The sequence below is a fragment of the Ambystoma mexicanum genome, chromosome 3p (genome assembly GCF_040938575.1).
Source record: "Ambystoma mexicanum isolate Mex_15411 chromosome 3p, UKY_AmexF1_1, whole genome shotgun sequence".
Lineage (NCBI taxonomy): Eukaryota > Metazoa > Chordata > Amphibia > Caudata > Ambystomatidae > Ambystoma > Ambystoma mexicanum.
In genome coordinates this window covers 516200006-516219138 of record NC_090925.1, presented here as the reverse complement: position 1 = coordinate 516219138, position 19133 = coordinate 516200006, and the positions used below count along the sequence as shown (strand labels likewise).

The window sequence follows — 19133 nt, the reverse complement described above, 5'->3', positions numbered from 1 at the left end:
GCATCCTCTTCTTGGGTGTGACAGCAGACTTTGCCACTGCCCCGGTTGAGGCCTCCCACCTCGGGGGCAGGAACACCCTGGGAACAGTAGGGGCTACCTTCACACGGTCAGCCCCTTTGGCGTTCAAGAGAGCGGCCACCACCATCTCGATCGTCGACAATTTCTTCTGAGCCGCCTGTGCCTTCTTGGGCAGGTCAGCCGCCTTTTCCTCCACACTAGGCTTCTTGGGTTTCTCCCGCAGCTTAGCCGGGTTGGGCGACTTCCTTTTTGAGGAGGAGCTCGATCGATGGAGGCAGATGGAGATGTTGATCGTGCCCTGCCCATCGAGGGACCCGCTTGCGCAGTGACCCAGATGGAAACAGACTTGCAGTGCTTGGACTTACTTTGGGCCCCCACGGATGGAGCACCCTCAAAGGACTTCGAAGCCCGCTCTTCGGACTGGCCGGTCCTGGGTGAGGCAATACCCTATTTGGGCCACGGGGGAAAGAGGTTTTGGCACTTAGCCACGTCGCCAGTCTACTGTGTTGATCCTTCATCGTTCTCTTGAAAATGCCGAGACAGATCTCGCAGTCTCCTTTGTGATCTGGGTGAAGGCAGTAGAGGCATTGAAGGGGTTTGTCCACCACAAACATGTTCAGCAGTCTGCATCTGGTGCATTTCTTGAAAAGGGAACTTCCTTCTCCTCTGTCATGGTCGGAGGGGCGGAGTAGGCCCGATGGCCTTTTGGGAAGCTTCGATGAAAACGCGATGATCTGTGCCCTTAAGGGGCTTTGTCAGCAGATGGAGAGAAGAGCACATGGGCTCTTTTTGACAGAAATATAACTTTCCGTAGAAAAAGTGAAAAACTGTAGAATAGCTCACAGAGCAAAACTCGAGGACTCCCAACACATGAACGTGCAGTAAAAATCGGAAGATGGCTGCCAGAGGAGGGGCTTAAGGAGAGGACAGTAATTGGCTGGGCACATTATGACCCAGAGTGCAGTGATTGGTTTAGAGGAGAAATACAGCTTGTAAGTGAAAGTGAAACTGTTTTTTCTTTTACCGAGGCTTACCGGCCTGACGACAGGGAATTTCCATGAGCATGTCAATCCATGCCAGACCCCATGCTGGAGAACTAAAAAGTATATTGGTGTTTCTGATAAATTCAATACTATCCTGGTTATTGAAGTCACTTCAGGGTGTAGGAGAAATGTATTAGCATAACCAAAGTTTACTCACCAACTTTATTGATTGTGAAGAGTGATTCCAAAGTTTGCTCGACTGTTCCAAACAATTGCCTTTTTAAAGAATGCTCAACTAAAACTAGTGAAAGATTTCCACTGTACAGCTCTACAGCTCACATGTACCCCTCTTGAGGCCTGGCTGCTCAGTCACACTACCAACTTGTGTAGTACAGACCTTTACCAAAAGGTGGGTTACCGAACACCAAGCAGCAGTCTTGTGCAGTCTCACACAGTGTGACTGCACCAAATCTTATCTAACACCCATACCATTCACCCAGGGCTAATGCTGAAACGCACATAGGGAGCCTTCTGTTAAGTCCTTGAACACTTAAACTCTAAAACTACTTGTTGAAGAAGATATCCACTGGACTTTCCTGCATCTGAACCTTATCTTGACCTGCCTACAGTTGGCTTCCAGACCACGAGGGTCCCTCTTCTGCTTCTGAGAAAACTCATGCTATAGACAAGGGAAGGACTATAAAAGATAAGGCTTCTGTTTTGAAAACTATAACAAGTGTAAAAAGTACTTACTTGTAAATGAGTTTGTGTTGTAACTGTATCTCTGAAATAGAATAAGTTAAAAGTGTCACAAAAGTTATTACTTACATTTAAGTTGCTGGATCCTCCTTTAGAAAGTATATAAGTTGCTTTACTTATTTGAATATTGTTTCACTGTTCTTAAAAGTATGGTCTTGTTACGGTTTTATTATTCTTAACCGAATGAGCATAAAAGCTTACCAATAGCGGTTACCTACCTTGAATAACTGTTCTTCTAAAAGTTTACCATTGGGTTTTGCTTTACCCGATCTGCCTTGAGCATTTCTAAAACAGTCTAGTAGCTAATACGTACCTATGAATTGCTGAATTACCTTCTTTAAAGTATACCAAGAGTCATTACTTACCTTAGAATTGTATAACACACTTCTGAAAAGTATCATTGGTTAAACTGTCTATTCCTATGCCTAGAAATTGTGTAATAGTTTCAACACCAATAGGTTATACTGACCTTGAATAGCTGCTACTCTTCTTAAACTGTATTATTGGGTTATGCATTCCCCAAAGTGCTCTAGGGCACTTCTAAAATAGTTTCACTGTGTGTATACTTATCCTTGAGAAGCTTTAGGCCTCTAGGAAATATACAAGTTGGTAATATACAAGTTAAGTTACTCCCTATGAACTATGTTCTAAACAGTAACATTGATGTGTAACTGTATCCATTCTGGAAAGAAGAGTTACCTATGTGGCAAGATAGACTTAAGTGATTCTGTAACCAAATAACACTATGTTCTGACCAATAGGGTTTTCTGCTCTTTAATTACTTAAGGTATTCTAAAAGTCAAACTACTGTGGTTGTACTCCCCAAGAATAGCTGAATGTGTTATAGGTTTGACTCAACTTGCTGACTGCTATTCTTAATAAAGGTTATACTTTGGTTTGTATACCACAAGTATTGAGTTGGTTTTTATAATAGTGTTTATATGAATGTGACTACTTCCCTTCCCCAAGATTTACCTTGGCCTACTTGTATTTAAATAAACCCTTTATTTTTACAATAGATAGTGTTTCTTTGGACCATATGTATGATACAATTTCTTTGTACCAAGCTATAGCCCCCTCTCCCTCCTAAAATGAGCCTGGCTGCTCCGTCTACGCAACCATATGTTCTCGGGTGGTACAGCCTTGTACCAAGAGTGTAGTTTTGTACTGCCTCATAGTTTTATGAAGCCCTTAGTTGGATTTTAGAAAAACTGTCCTAGCAAGCCATAGAAAAGCCACTCACCACCTTGGTTCTATGTATTCACAAAGTACATTATTATTTCTTACTCCAAGAGTGAACCAATGGCTAGTGGAGAGTGCACATGTTCGCATTGACTTCACATTGACTTCCATTGGCCTGCCATTTCCATACCTTTCAGAAAAGATAGGAAAAACCTTCACAAACTGTTTAAGAATGTGTTCCATTATCTAGGATGCCTTTCCAGAATGGGCAACAACAATTTGAGATTAACTACTGTTCCTTAACTTAGCTTACAAAGTTTGACTTTTGACGGATATATATTATCTAAGAATATTTTGTGTAAACTATCTTTTATTTTGTGTCCATTGAAGGGCTTGCTGTACCTTTCAAGCGCATTGTTGTCCTCTTAAAAGATGGGCCTGACCTGCTCTGCCACCCTACCTCTTGGAGTGCCTTGTATAATTAAAAGAAACCCTGTGAAGCAAGTGTGGCGGATTCACCCGGGCCCTTGAATCAGTGCCCAAGGAAAATCCTCCCAACAAACCTATAGGTTGAACATGGTAATAACTCAAACAGCACATCAGAGAGCAGGTTAGAGTGCACATGCACAACAATCTAATCCATACCTTCAGCAAAGGGCGAGAAAGATTCATGTCCTGGAATGAGAGCTTGTCATCAAACCTAGAAGCGTCTTCAAAAAATCCTTCCGTTACCTATAGAAATCAAAAAACATAGGTGTTGAGAATAAAAGTTAGATTGCCTCACCATTTGAATTATCCGAGTGAGTGGGCAGAGTCTACAATGATTTCCAATGGAAATTCAGGACCAACATACAAAATACACACCCTTAGCACTTGAGGGGTTAAAACTTTAATGATTACATTTATTTAATTTAAATGTAAATACACCAAGTATCAGTCCTGTTCTAAATAACTTTCTATACAAAAGAAGTATGGAAATAAATACTTCAATTAAAAGTGGTAAAGACTTTAATTTACTGACATACTTTACGAAATTTCACCTGTACGAGAAGGCAACAAAAAAGTCAAACCTGCATCCCTCTCCATACAAATCCATGCTAGTCCAGGAACATCATACCATACAGTACCAGAGTAAATACTTGTGTGCCACTGATGCAAGTAGGGAAGGACCGGGGTCACACTCAGGTAAATATTTTGTTAACTTTGCTCAGGACAGGATACATTCAGCTCAAAGTACTTCAGGACAGTAACATAGGGAGCCAGTGATAAAGGGTTCCAAAACAGTCTTATTTTATTCACTGGACTTTCAAGGAGATGGCCGGGTTGGGGTCTGTATGGTAGAACTGCTAAGTAACATCATATTTTTTTTTTATTTTTTTTAAAGATATGGGGTAGCCAACCTTGCCCCCTCCAGATGTATTGACCTACATCTTAGATCAGCTATAGCCAGTATTTGAATTTATGTGATATAGCACTTTCGCCAAAGGGCTGTGCAATAGTAGTAAACTGGTACAATTCAAATGCAGTAAATTAGAATCACAGATGTTTGAGATTAGAAAGGGTAGAGGAGAAGTTAAATTCGGAAAACGTGATAGGAAGGAGAGGAGCGGAGGGATGAAGGGTATTCCAGAGTTTGGGCGCTACAAAAGAAAAGGTTTGAAACTGGGAGAGGCACAAGGTAGGTTTGGGAAATCGAGAAAGAGAAACGGCAATGAATGCGGGAAGGAGAGTAGAATGAAAGTAAGGATGAGAGATTGTGGGGAGCGAGAGTGAAGAGGTTTGTAGAGACAGCAAAAGAAATGGAAAGACAAGCATACATCAAAAGGAAGGCGAGAAATAGTGAGAAGGGAAGGTAGCTCAGAAGAGCGAGGGGACAGGTGGAATAGTAGGTGAATGGGTGAGTTAAAAATAGATTTTAGAACGTGTAAGGATGAGACTGACACATGTGGCATTGTAGAGGTTATAGACTTTATTTGGGTTAAAGTAAGAGAGGAAACCCCTTACTGTCCCTAACACTAAGAGGGGGTTTCCCTGCCTCAAGTAAATACTAAGGACTAAAGCAAATAGTCCACCTCCTGTGTCAAAACCTATTACCGTCCCTTACACTCTTAACTAAGGAAAAAGAAGGAACTTCTTAGTCAAGAAGAATAACTCCCTTCTTCTTGACTGTAGCTTTGTGTACACCTCCTAGAGGTGAGAAGTATTCTGAAAATCGCATATAACAAACAGCTCTCAGAGGATTCCTCCGTCAATGATGGGCACAGAAAAGAAAGTCTCTTCAAATGACTTATTATATTCACAATACCAGAGAGGATGGCTCCCTCCCCTCTGGCTCTTCTTGGACTTACTGTGACAACTCAACAGGTGATAGGGGAATATGCCCCTTGCCCTGGTCTTTCTCATACTTTATGGACAGTTCAACAAGTGGTGGGGGAATGTTTCCCTTCCCGTGGCCTTTTAGGCTTTTCAGGATGAGAGAGGCAATGACTCCTTTCCGTCTGGCTCTTTTCCAACTTCCCATAACCCTGGGTGGAATGACTCCTTTACCCTGGTTGTTTTCCAACTTCTTACGACACCAGAGGAAATTACTCCCTTCTCTCTGGCTCTTCTCAGGTTTCTCTGCTGCTCGCGAGGTAGACCTAGTTCACTATCCTGCCAGGTACTGCTATTGGTTATATAGTGGCTGTAGTAACTTAGCTCTATTTGGGGCTCCCAGATCCTTGTTTCATCTGTAATTATTTCTTCATACTCTTTCTTGTACTTGGGGTGCCAAAACCATACTTCATATGCAGTTGTTCGTTTAAAGTCTCTTTCCCAGGTTTCCCTCCCAGCCTTGTACTCCAGGCTACTTTTACCTTCGTAAGGGGTTACCAGATGGGTCCTTGTTCCCACCAGCTAGCCCTGGCAAGCCCCTACCTTCAGGGAGCTTCCGTTTGGACTTTGGTCGACTCTAGGAGTAGATCTCTACCACCCGTTCTCTCCGTATAGTCTACTCCAGCCAAAGAGTATCCGTAGCTGCTGCTCGCCGCTGGTCTTCTAAGCTGGCATGCACGGTACGGTCCCTTCTATCTGGCAGACCTCTGTGGTCTGCTTCCAGCAGAGCGAAGGGTCCTTCTTCCTTCTAACCTTTCTGGAGGCTTTATTTCTTGCATATCGGCTCAGATGACCTGCTTGAGGCTCCTCAAGGGAGGGCAGAACAAACTTCAGCCCTTCTTCCTTTTTATGTATCAGTTGCTTACAGATTGTCCATATTGACTAGGCTGCTGGAGTTGGCACTGCAGAGCGTTATATATTACTTCACGCCTCTTCTTCATCCCAGTACTTAAGTTATTACTCTCAACTGGGTTACTTGGAATCTTTTTCTTCTCAGTACTTTTGCAAGATTCATAAAGGTAGTTGGTAAACTTCCTCATCTCAGGACTTTGGAAGGGGTTTGATGCTCTACCTTACATAGGTACATAAAATAGTGCAGAATCATGTTGCCATGTACAGGGTAGGAAGATGAGGGAGAGGGATATTCAGGGTATATCCTTATCCCTAGTCCCGTAGGGAGGCGGGGGGATTCGCTCCCATGAGATCCACCCACTGAGTACCAACCCCAGAGGGACTATCGGGTAGCGGCCTCGCTTCCCTATGGAGAGGCCCTTCCCATGGGGCCAGGGAAGTGTCAGGACATTTTTTCTGAAGTCCAACTAAGGGCTTAGTAAAACCATAAACACAAGACAGTCAAAACTCCACTTTTAGTATAAGGCTGTACCAACGGAGTATATGGTAGCATAGACAGAGCAGCCAGGCTTATCTTAGGAGGGAGAGAGAGAGAGCTGTAGTTTGGTACCAAGAAATTGTAGCATATATATGGTCCCAAAACAAAAACACTTAAACTATGTATTGTAAAAATAAGGGATTTATTTAAATAAAAGTAGGCCAAGAGGAACGTGCCCGGATGAGGGAGACCCAATTGTCAACATTGTCGGAAACGGGATCCAAGCCCGGACAAGGGGGACCCATGGTGTGAGCCTGGATGAAGGAGACCAAATTGTGAACATTGTCTGAAACTGGTTCGGAGCCCGGACGAGGGGAATCCATGGTCCGAGCTCAAAGGAGGGAGACCAATCGTGAACACATGAATGTGAGAGGCTTGACAAAGGAAAGGAACTTTTGTGTTTTGTTTGCTCCATCAGACCCTCGGCAGTAAGAGACTTTGAATTGCAAAGAGACTTTGGCACAGAAGTACCCGATACTGAGATATTGAACTGTACGAGTAACAAAAGGAACTACAAGTACCGGCAGTCACTGGGAAAGAAGGTAATACTGTGTGTTTGACAAACAAAGCGAACTTTGATTCAAGGCAAAGGAAGCCTGTGTTTTGACAAGAGACGTTTCTTTTGAGAATCCTTTTTGTTTCTTAAAGACTTTGCCAGAGCGGTGTACGACCAGCTGAACCATTGATCTCTGTCCTCATGCCGAGGAAGCCAGAGTGTGTATGAGGCTCGGGCTTGCTGCCTTGTCCCGTGCTGAAAGCGTGGGGAAGGGTGGGCCCAATTGCTCAACTATCCCGACATATTGTTTCTTGAACACTTTTTTTTGCATACAATACTGTCCCACACTATTTTGCATTTAGAAGTAAGGATTGGCAATAGGTTTATTAGCATAGGCCCTTGTATTTCGACAGACTTGACTAGGACTGCGTTATTATTTGATGGTTGTAGCTTGCTCCCATCCTTAGATTTAGGTTTAGATAGGCGTTTAACCAACCCTTTAAAAATTCAATAAACCTCCTTCAACTTTTGTCTCATTTGTGCCGGTCTTCATAGATGATACCAAGCATTTCCTTGCAACCTAAAGGACTCTTCAAGAATGGCACACAACTATTCTAGGCAAGTAAAACCTAAGGGTGTAATATACTATTGCAGTTGCTTTTCAGTTCAGTGGAACATAGACTAAGGTAAACAATAACTCTAACTTAGTTTAGGATGGCACAAGGCAGACCAAGGTAAGTAAATCAATACACATTAAGAATTGCACACAGCTATTCATGGTAAGTAAAGCCCAAGGAAGACTTATTCTAGACAGGCTTTACAGCAGGTCAGGGGAAGCAAGACCAGGTTGGTCAACTTACACAATAATACTCTGAAAGAAATAGTTCAGCGAAGCCAACAGCATTACTTTTGGGAAAGAGGCATAGCTAATTCACAGGTGAATAAAATAACCCTACATATACTTTTCAGAATGGCAGAAAACATTCAAGGTAAGTAAGAAGTTTTGTTAACTGCTCACTCTCAGAGGGGCAGTTACTAACCAACTCTTTCACAAGTAAGTAACTTTTAAACAATTAATATACTTCAAGGGGGAATCCTTTTCTTTTCCAGTCCTTCCCTAGTCTATGGCATGAGTTATCTCAGAGGCAGAAAAGGGACACCAGTGGTCTAGGTGCCAGCTGTAGGCAGGATGAGATAGGGTTCAGTTGCAGGAAAAGTCAGAGTTCCTGAGGAAGTCTCTTCAAACAAGTAGGTATTTCACTGTAGAGTTAGTTAGGGTCCAGGGACTTCTGAGAAGACACCCTAGGAGGATTAGAGCAGCGGGCCTAGGCGAATTGGAAGAGAGGCCTCCCAATCACAAGGAATCACAAAAGCTTAAGGTAAGTAAGTAATACCCCAGCCAACACAGTACCTCAGCACAGAAGACGAGAGCAGCAGGAAGACTTCAGGATCGTCAGCCAAAAACCTGCTCGATTAATTCCTCGTCCCCTGCGAGAGACCTCTTCATGGATCTCTTCATGGGCACCCAGCACCAACTCAGCCCACAACAGAGAACGAGCCCCTGCAGCCCCTGCTGCCATTGAAGAACACGCGGCCCCTGCCGCAATACACCTCAGCCGGGAGCACTGTCTAGGCTCCATGGCAACGGCCCAGCTGATGATCGGAGCGGAGTCAGCTGACTCACGCACCGGAGCCTGCAGCCCCTCCTCCCCCGCAATAAAGGGAGAGGAGGACAGCCGCCAGGCGAAGCCGCCACAGGGCGAAGGCCAGAGGAAAAGGCCTCACTCGCTCTCTGCAGCTCTTCGCTGCTTGACGTCGCCGATGGCGCCCACACACACTTGCCGGCTAGAACAAGGTAAGGCCTCCAGCCGAAATGCCCGTCTGCCATACCCCTCACCCAAGGCTCTCCAGGCCACGGCTATGCGCACCATGCCATGTTTTAGGAATGCACAACTTCGGTCGCGCACCCACCTATCTATCCCTATCACCTACACTCCTAATTTAGGATATCGCAATACAAGGGTTGGCCTGAGATGCCAGCCCCCCCCCCATACCTGCGCCACGCCACTAAGGCCAACATTGACCTAAGCGCCACCCTGTACACGGTACCTATGCAACGTCAGATCATCCCTACTCGCATCGCCAACCCAGGCTCAACGAACACTAAGCGCAACAACAACATTGACTCTGCAATACCAGCCAGGCCCAACTCCAGTGCTGCTTCACTGGTAAATGCTCATGCCCCCATGACCACAGTTGTTGATGCTTTGCCCATTCATGTCTCACTGCTAAATGACCATGCTGTCGCCCCCATAATCTTCTCTAACTCCATACCAGCTACTACACCTGAGCCCCCCTCCTCACTGACTAGCCCACTCACCGCTACGCCCACCACGGCCTACACACTCACCTGCGCACTGCACAATGCCCGCTCCATACCAGTCTACGCCCGCGACATCCACGACCTGCTCATTAAGGACAACCTTGACCTCCTCATCCTTACTGAAACCTGGCTCAACGGGAGTTCTGGTCCAGCATTTTCTCTGGCTATTCCATCTGGGTATTCCATTTTCAAGAAAGACCGCATCTCTCAGAGAGGTGGGGGCGTGGCCCTCATTGCCAGGGAAACCTTGGCCATTAGGGAAGTTGAAGGACTGCTTGACAACAATAGCGACTACCTCCTATTAAAAATAACAGTCTCCCCCAACTGCACCATAACCATGCACATTGTTTACAGACCCCCAGGCCCATGCATCAACTTCCAGGACACCCTTATTTCTGTACTAACAATATCAAAAAGACATCACAAGTCATACTCCTGGGAGACCTCAACCTAGGGCTCAACGACCCCAAGGATACCCCTGCCAAATCCCTCAAGAACGTGCTATCCAACCTGGCTTTCACGCAATCTATATCTGACCCTACTCGTATCAAAGGGCGCACCCTCGACTGGATCAGTCATCACAACTGCTCCATATTAATCACCGCCAACACCCCCATCCCTTGGTCCGACCACCACTACATCCAATTCAACATTGGAACCAAGAAAGCGCCCCTCTCACCTCCACCACCTTGCCCGGCCACCTACGCAAGGAGTTCACGCCTACTCACAGTTGAGAATTTAGCACCCTACCTTCTGAACCCTGCCTTGCAGGCCCAGTCTTCCAATAACCCGGAAACCCTAGCTAACACTTTCAAGGATGTCATCACCTCAGCCGTGGATGCCATCGCTCCACTGACCCTTAAAGCCTAAAAAGCCAAAAAAGCCAAACACGCCAACTCATGGTTCTCCAAAGAACTTCTTGACCAACGCGTGCAAAAGAGGATTGCCCTCTCCACATGGAAAGCCAACCCCCTGCGAAGCCACTAAACAAATTTAAAGCCATCTCTAAATCCTACAAAACTAACATCACCTTAGCCAAAGCTGCCTCCTTCAATGCCAGGATTTATGACGCCAAGTCCGGATCTAAGGAGCTATTCACCATCTTTAGGGAACTGGAAAAACCATCTGCTCCCCCCCCCAATCAGTCAAAGACGACAAGTGGTGTAATAGTATTCAATCTGCCATGCTAGAGAAGCTTAACACTCTCCAAACTAAAATCCGCGGCCAACAAAAAGCCCTTTCCAGCCTCATTGCGAACTTGCACGCTGAACCACCCACCAAGACCACCGCCTCCCCACTATTTGACTTCGAAGATATCACTGAGCCAGAGGTCATCGCCCTGCTCAAGTCCATCAAACCATCCAACTGCAAGGGTGATGCCTGCCCAGCCAGCCTCATCAAAGACTCGGCATCTACCCTAGTCCCCTTCCTAACAGCCTTTATTAACTCCTCTTTGCAGTCAGGCCATGTTCCATCTGAACTCAAGGAAGCATGGATACGCCCTCTCCTTAAAAAAACCTTCGCTCGACCCATCAGTCCCTCGGAATTACAGACCCATCACCACTGTACCATTTCTGCTCAAAATCTTGGACAAAGCAGCACACCTGCAAGTCCAACAGTTCCTGGAAGATAACCGTCTCCTCGGCCTGCGGCAATCTGGCTTCCGCCCACGACACGGCACCGAAACGGCCCTTCTAGACTTAAAGAACCAAATGGACGATCTTAGAGACGCAGGCAAACCTCCTCTCCTATTGCTCCCGGATCTTTTCGCTGCCTTTGACCTGGTGGACCACAACACTCTGTGCCACCATCTAGCCACCCAAGCTAATTTCTCCACCAAAGCTTGTCAACGGATCACCTCCTTTCTCCAAGAAAGGGCCATGAAAGTCTTTTCCGACTCAGCCTCCGCCACTCCCAGCCTCATCACCTGTGGCGTTCCTCAGGGATCCTGGATTGCGCCCACGCTATACAAACTCTTTACGAGGCCCCTGTTCAGCATCCTCGACTCCCTAGGCATCTCATATACTAATTATGCGGATGACACGCAGGTACTTATCCCTCTCACGGGCGATTACCTAACAGATACCATAACCCTCACCACCATCTACTCTACCACCCAGTCATGGATGGCAGAGAATTGGCTCTGCCTGAACAGTGAGAAAACTGAACTACTTCTCATCGGGTCACCCTTCACACTGGGCAACCTCGGAGATCAGTACGCCTCCTTCACCATCGACAACATTCCCATAAAGGTCTCCAACCACGTTAAGACACTCTGAGTCTACCTGGACTCTGGTTTGTCCATGGACAGACAGGTCAATGCCATCGCCACATCCTCAGCCTACTACTCCAAAGTCCTTAATGCTGCCAGGCCCTTCCTGTCCCACCTTAACTGCCTCACCATTGCTAGGGCAATTATCGGGTCAAGGCTAGGCTACTGCAATGCCCTTCTCGTTGGGACCTCCAACAAAAACATTGCTAAATTGCAGCTAGTCCAAAACAACGCACTGAGGGCAGCCACAGGTACCGCAAGAAGAGACCATATCTCCGAAATCAGAAGACAGGCACACTGGCTCCCTGTCAAAGAGAGAATTGTCTTCAAAACTCTCGCCCTCACCCACAAATGCCTTCACAAACTTGCCTCTCCATACCTGACACACAGAATCACCAAGCACACTGCCACAAGACCCTTAAGAGCGCGCTATGCCAATACGATTGTCACGCCCACGACGCATAAGGTGCGCGCTGGTGGCTCCAGCTTCCCCACCCAGGCAGCCATGCACTGGAACGCGCTCCCACCCCATTTAAGATTGATCGAGTCACACCAAGCTTTTCGCAAAGCCATCAAAACCAGGCTCTTTGTTTAAATTGCCTCTCGCTCCACTATGAATATGCAAATGTCAGTTCCTGCATCTGTGCTTGTTCCTGTGCAACTATGAGACCTTCGTCACCTGTCTGTAAATCATAAGTCCTTCATTTTCTGTAACAGCGCCTCGATGCCTTATGGGCTGCAAGCGCGCTTTACAAACGCAAATGAATGAATGAATGAATAAATAAAGACTGAAGACAGGACACTGGAAGGGATTTTGCAGCAGGGATCACTCCAGGCAAAAGTTTTTTCGCAGTTTAACGCGGCTTTGTGGTTTTGGCGCCCTTTTCAGGAGGCAGAAGACTGAATATCGCTTGTCGGATTCTCATCTCTAATCTGGTCTAGCACTCTGGTGAGGGGACTTCAAGGACTCAAATCTTGTCTCTGTAGATCCAGCAGGATGCCACCCAAGTTTCTGCTCGATTCGGAATTCGGAACACCATGCACATCCCGATGGCTCAAGGTCCCAGGGTATTGGGGTATTGCAGCCCTGTATGGTCAAAGAACGACATGGGATGGCTCAAAACACAGGTCTCCAGGCTAGTGGATCTCACCATGCTCTGGGTCAGGGTCGTCGTTCTTGGGACCCCCAGGTCGATTGGAAGAAAAGTTAACAGCAGCCTCTGGTTACACAGCAGGCTCTCCGGTTGCTGGAAATCCCTACAGTCGACTTTCATCTTCTTCTTCTTCGGTTTTAGCTCCAGTGGTCGACTTGTCAGGAGCTTCCAGGTTTGGAGTATTTAATAGGAACTACAGCACAACCTCTGCAATCTCTCCCTGCATTTTACAGAAAAGGGCTGCTAAGGAGAATTCTCAAAAATGTGTTAATTGCCTCTACCTTAGAGACCCCCAGCAACTTTGCTGGATTTTGAGGACTTAGAGAGTGAGACCCTTTTTACCACTCTCTCGTGTATTTTATGTGATTTTATACACTGTTTCTTTTTGGTTAAGGGTGAGTGAAATTGACTCTACTTAGCATTGTACTTGCTAGACCCAGCACACCCTATCTTACAATAGAGTGCTGGAGGGGTTATTTAGTGTCCACTGTGTGTAAATGCTCATGTAACATCTTATATGTTACCCTTTCCTCTCAGAATGGCTGGTGGCAGTGGTTTGCAATGAACTACCATGATTTACCCCGACCGCGAACTGTTCGCAGTTCCGGTAACGTTAAATCGCAGGAGCCATGTTTTTCAAAATGGCACAGAGCCTCCTTGGTTTCTTTTTTCGGCCAATTCTTTGTGGAAAGATCCTTCGAGTTTTTCTCTGCGCGCCAAACCAAGTTGGGTCTCTGTTTATTTGCCTTTGGCGGGCTTCAGGAGTGAAGCGCGTATCAGTTGAGGCTTTTGCCACCACCTTCTCATCACCCCCCCCCCCGTCCCTCGTTGGCTGACTTTCATCCTGACACAGCCCTCTCTACGCTCCACTCTGCTATATCTGATACTCTTGATATCCTTGCCCCCGTCATGAGAATCCGCCTGAAGCTCAAAGCCAAGCGCAACTCCTGGTACGACTCAGACCTAGTCACCCTAAAACGCAAGAGAGGAAGTGGCTTGCTTCATGTACATCCTCTGACAAACTGGCCTGCCTCCTGCACCAAAGGCAATACCGGCTCTCTGTCCTAACCAAGAAGAGAGCTCATATCCAAGCCCGCGTCTCTGCAGCATCTAACAACTCGGCTGAACTCTCTAAAATCTGCAAGGAACTGGCCAATCCTGCCGCAGTCTTTACCTCTCCTGTCCCTTTGCAGGCCCTATGCACGGCACTGGCTTCTCACTTCATCTCTAAAACTCAGGACATCCTGTCCTCACTCTCCTCCTATCCCCTCCCACCACTCCCTGCTCTTCCTCTGGCTCTTCTGCAGCCACCTCTGCTCCCTCCTTCTCTGCCTTTCCCCTGTTCTCCGCAGACAAGGTTTCTAGACAAGTCTGATCCATGAAAGTCTCGTCAACTTTCAGTGCTATGCGGATGACACCCAGCTCATTTTCAAGCTACCCTCGGCGGCCTCCTCTCATCTCTGACTACTATCTGCTATCCAGGAGTGGTGTGCTGCCAATTACCTCTGCCTTTACGCCAATACTGAGATTCTCCTCGTCGGCACACCCGCTCCCTCCTTTCCTGTAGCTCTCTGGCCAGCCTCTCTTGGCCCTCTTCCTGCTCCCACCTGCAAGGCTAAAAACCTTGGGGTCATCTTCGACTCCACACTCTCCTTCTCTCCTCACATCTGTGACGTCTCTAAGAGGTCACACTACCAGCTGCACCTCCTCAGACATTCTTCCTTTCCCCAGAAGCTCACTGTCTCCAGAGCTCTGGTTCTCTCTAGGCTGGACTAGTGTTTGTTTGCAACAGCTTCTTTCTAAATCTGCCTGCTTCTACTCTCCGCCCTCTGCAACTCATCCAGAACTGGACTGCGAGACTTGTCCTCAAGCCCAGGGATCGTATCTCTCCAGGACTGCAATCTCTGCACTGGCTCCGAGTGGCTGCGAGGATGAAGTTCAAAACCCTCTGCATCGTCCACAAGGCCTTCTGGGGCCTCAATACCTTCAACTCTCTCTTTGTAAATATCTTCCTTCTCAAGCTCTTTGCTCATCCACCTCCAACTCCCTCGGGGTCAGTCGCTTCTCCAAGCAACGAGTTGGTGGTAGATCTCTTTCTTCAGCAGGTGACTCCCTCTGGAACTGCCTCCCTTAAACTTGAGAACCATCTCTGGTTCCGGAAGCACCACAAAACCTCTCTTTGCTTCTGCTTTTTCTCCTCCTCTCCCCTGCTGACCTCCTGGCTGTAACCGGAACTGCACTGGCTACCTGGACACCCTCTGATCTCGGGCCCAGGTCCCTCCCCCGCCAACGCCGCACACCTGCACTGCCCGCCTGGCAACACCCGCACTTGGGGACTGTTTCTGTATCCCTACAGTCCCCCTACCAGCCCTTGACACCTGATGTCTGCATGTAACCATGCACTTGCCACATGCTGGCCTTTACTTATTGTTATTATATATTCCCATGTACTGCACTGTCCCTGCACCCTTCCCACACTTGTACGATCTGAACAACACCTGGCCAAGTAGGATTGTTGTCTATCCTCCCTTTGTTCCCCTCCCTTGCCTCGTCGCGCCTTGAAACACTTGTGTAGGCGCGTTATAAATGCCATATCATATCAAACCCGCCTCTGGCTCCAGAGTGTCTGGGGTAGGCAGGAAGTGAAGGAGGTGCGCGAATCTCCCTGTGCTTAGTCCCTGAGGAGACCCAAATGCACTCGGACGATTGGCTGCATGACTATCCGGTAAGGACAGCCACCCTGCTGGGTGAGTGGCAGATAGGCTGGAATGAATGGGAGAGAACTGAATAAAAGGCGAGTCTCTTGGCTTGGAAGGCAGAGTCACCCACTGGACGAAGGAACCGAAGAAGAGCTTCAAGAGGACGGCTGCTGCAACTACTGGACCGTTGGTTTGCCTGCTGAAGCCCTGCTGCAGGTCAGAATCACCAAGTTTGCATCGACAGAGAAGCCCTGCAAGGACTTCTCCTCCCTTTGAGTTGGTGGGACCAATCAACTCCCAAGTAAACCACCTGGACACCCATCTCGGAGCTGGTTGAATTTCCTCAGAGTTGCTGCAGGAAACCGTTGAGCCAGGGAGAGGGACACCAGTGTGTGCGTTGCTTGTAATGTGGCCTAAAGCTTTTGGAAGATCCTCCGGACTCCCACGAAGCAGGACTGACCAAGCCTGACACCGCCCCCCACCCCCCCCACCCCCCCGAGTTGAGTGCGGGACCTCAGATGGGAGGAAAGTCCACTTTGACAGGCAGGAACCGCACTTATTGCCATTTGCTGTACCGCAAGGAGCTGAAATGCGAAACAGCCACTGAATTTAAAGATTGCCGGTTGCCAGCTTTGACGGTGCCAATAAGGTGCAGGAGTCCCCCAATGTCGTCCTTGTCCCCACGACTGACCCCCCAGGAACAGTGAGATCTGCAGAGCTGTACAGGAACAGAAGTCTTCAGCTGCATCTTTTTCTTCTTTACTAAAAAGTACTGTAAAACTAACCTGAGAGAACTTACGTCTTACTGTGGAAGTGCTTTTAAATTCTGCAACTCACAAGTCTAATCAGCTTGTGGCCCTACATTTGATACTTTTTTACCAAAGACTCGTAAGAACTTGTGCAAAGACTTTTTCATTTACTTACCTGAAGTGCTGAATCCTATACAAAGACTTTGGCCTATTGACTTTGGCTTGGCCTATTGAATTGAATGACTCTTCTACGTGCTGTCTGAAAGCATTTGCCCTGCTTAGGAATATTTGTAAATTCTTGTGTTCTAATAACCCTTGCCTTTTACTTACTTTTTAAAGAGTATTCTGAATGCCAACAGTAAAGTATTCATGTCCCCAGCACCCTTGTTACTGAAGTCACCTGTGGGTGTAGGTTGTGCCTGTGGGCCATCCTATTTTATTTCTAGTTTCCACGCAGCCCAGCCGCTTGCTGTCCTTATCCACAATTGGCTACAGCAATCCTCTTCTGGACCAATCCACGGCCGGAGGCGCGAGCTGGCCCACCTCCTGGAAGGCCCGCGACTGAAAGGCTATCACCTGTGCAAGCCTGTCCGGAGCCGTACGGACCATCAGCCAGAAAGTCTGGCTCTACACCGTTCCACGAAGTGAGTACCAGACACTGATTCCCCATTGCCACTCTTTCTCACCTTCCTCGCAACAAGCTGCCCAGCTTTCATGCGCCACACCATCGCCGCCCGAACCACAAGCAACGATTACTTGACACCGATTTCTGACTTTGGGCAATCCCCTCATGGTGCAGCCCACACCGGATCTATTGTTCAGCCATACCGCACTCTCAAATCCTACACAGCATCACCTCAGCTCTATACCACATTCCTCATCAGGGTGATTAACATTGTCACGGTCAATCCCGAGTTCCATCGACCCTGCTACCTTACTCACTGTACCCGTGTCCTATACTATTAATAGCTCTGCCTGCTCTGTTTATCTGTATCGCTATCATGATCTAAACATGTCAAACCTGTATATCTTGTCGCACCACAGCCCCTGTTGTCGGGCCTCTCAAATCGACCCTCCCAGGTCCAACTGGGGTCTTTCCTCTCTGACATCTTCTTCTCTAGCTGGGGTGTCCCCCAGGGATCTAACCTCTCTCCCTGGCTGTTCAACCAGTATCTGGCACTTCTCACCCACCACATCGCCGCTCTCTGCCCCTACTTTCAGTGCTATGCGGATGATACCCAACTCATTTTCAGGCTACCCTCGGCCTCCTCTTCTCCTTCCCTCATCTCTGACTGTCTTTCTGCTATCCAGGAATGGTGTGCCGCCAACGACCTCTGCCTTAATGCCAGTAAGACTGAGATTCTACTCATCGGCACTCCCACTCCCTCCTTCCCTGCTGCTCTCTGGCCGGCCTCTCTGGGCCCTCTTCCTACTCCTACCTGCAAGGCAAAAAACCTTGGGGTCATCTTCGACTCCACACTCTCCTTCTCTCCTCACATATCCGACGTATCTAAGAAGTCACACTACCAGCTACACCTCCTCAGAGGTATCCTTCCTTTCCTCTCCTTCCCCCAGAAGCTCACTGTCTCTAGAGCCCTGGTTCTCTCTAAGCTGGACTACTGTAACAGCCTCTATCTTAATCTGCCCGCCTCTACTCTCCGCCCTTTGCAACTCATCCAGAACAGGACTGCAAGACTTGTCCTTGGCCTCAAGCCCAGGGACCGTATCTCTCCAGGACTGAAATCACTACACTGGCTCCCAGTGACTGCGAGGATCAAGTTCAAAACCCTCTGCATTGTCCACAAGGCCGTCTGGGGCCTTGGGCCAAAATACCTTCAACTCTCTCTTCCTAAATATCTTCCTTCTCGAGCTCTTCGCTCATCCGCCTCCAACTCCCTCAGGGTCAGCCGCTTCTCCAAACAACGAGTTGGGGGCAGATCTCTTTCCACTGCAGGGGCCTCCCTCTGGAACAGCCTTCCTACCTCCCTGAAACTTGAGGAGAACCACCTCCGGTTCCGGAAGCACCTCAAAACCTTCCTCTTTGCCTCCGCTTTCTCTCCCCCTCTCCCCTGCTAATACTACTGAAACTGCACTGAATCTGCAACTGGGCCATTCACCGTTCTCGGCCCAGCCACTCTCCCCTGCACTGCCTCCACGGCAACCCCTGCACTACGGGACTGTGTCTGTATCCATACAGCCCCCCTTCCCAGCACTTGTTTGCACTTACCTCGCACTTGCCACCAGCTGGCCCTTGTTATTTATCCTGTATGCTGTATGCTTATAACCCTGTACTGCACTTTCCCCTCTCCCTTTCCCCCATGCACTTTTCCCTTCCCCTCTACCCTTGCACTTGCGCGATCTGAATGACACCTCGCCTAGTAAGATCGTTGTCTGTCTCCCCTTGTCCCCCCCCCCTGCCTCGTCGCGCCTTGAAACACTTGTGTATAGGCGCGTTACAAATGCCATATCATATCATCTGATCACTAAGGTTTTTTGTGCCAGTCCTTCCTAGCTAGTTAATACTTCACATGTTCCAAAACTAACCGTTCTATCTTTAGCAGCCATCACTTATTTAGTCCCTATGCTGCTTCCAAATAACTTAGTGTATATATTACTGTTTTATTGCATAGATCTATGGGAATGTAGGTGCTCATGGTACTCAACCTTAGTACTAG

General features: G+C 47.7%; 1 protein-coding gene across 1 annotated transcript in view; it reads right to left on the bottom strand.

Moving 5' to 3' along the window:
- The window catches only part of DDX27 (DEAD-box helicase 27), a 1027557-nt gene that overhangs the window by 728429 nt on the left and 279995 nt on the right, over nt 1-19133 (bottom strand). The window contains exon 6 of the mRNA XM_069651193.1: nt 3588-3674. Within this exon, the coding sequence (XP_069507294.1) occupies nt 3588-3674 (87 nt within the window). The remainder of the gene's footprint in view (nt 1-3587; nt 3675-19133) is intronic.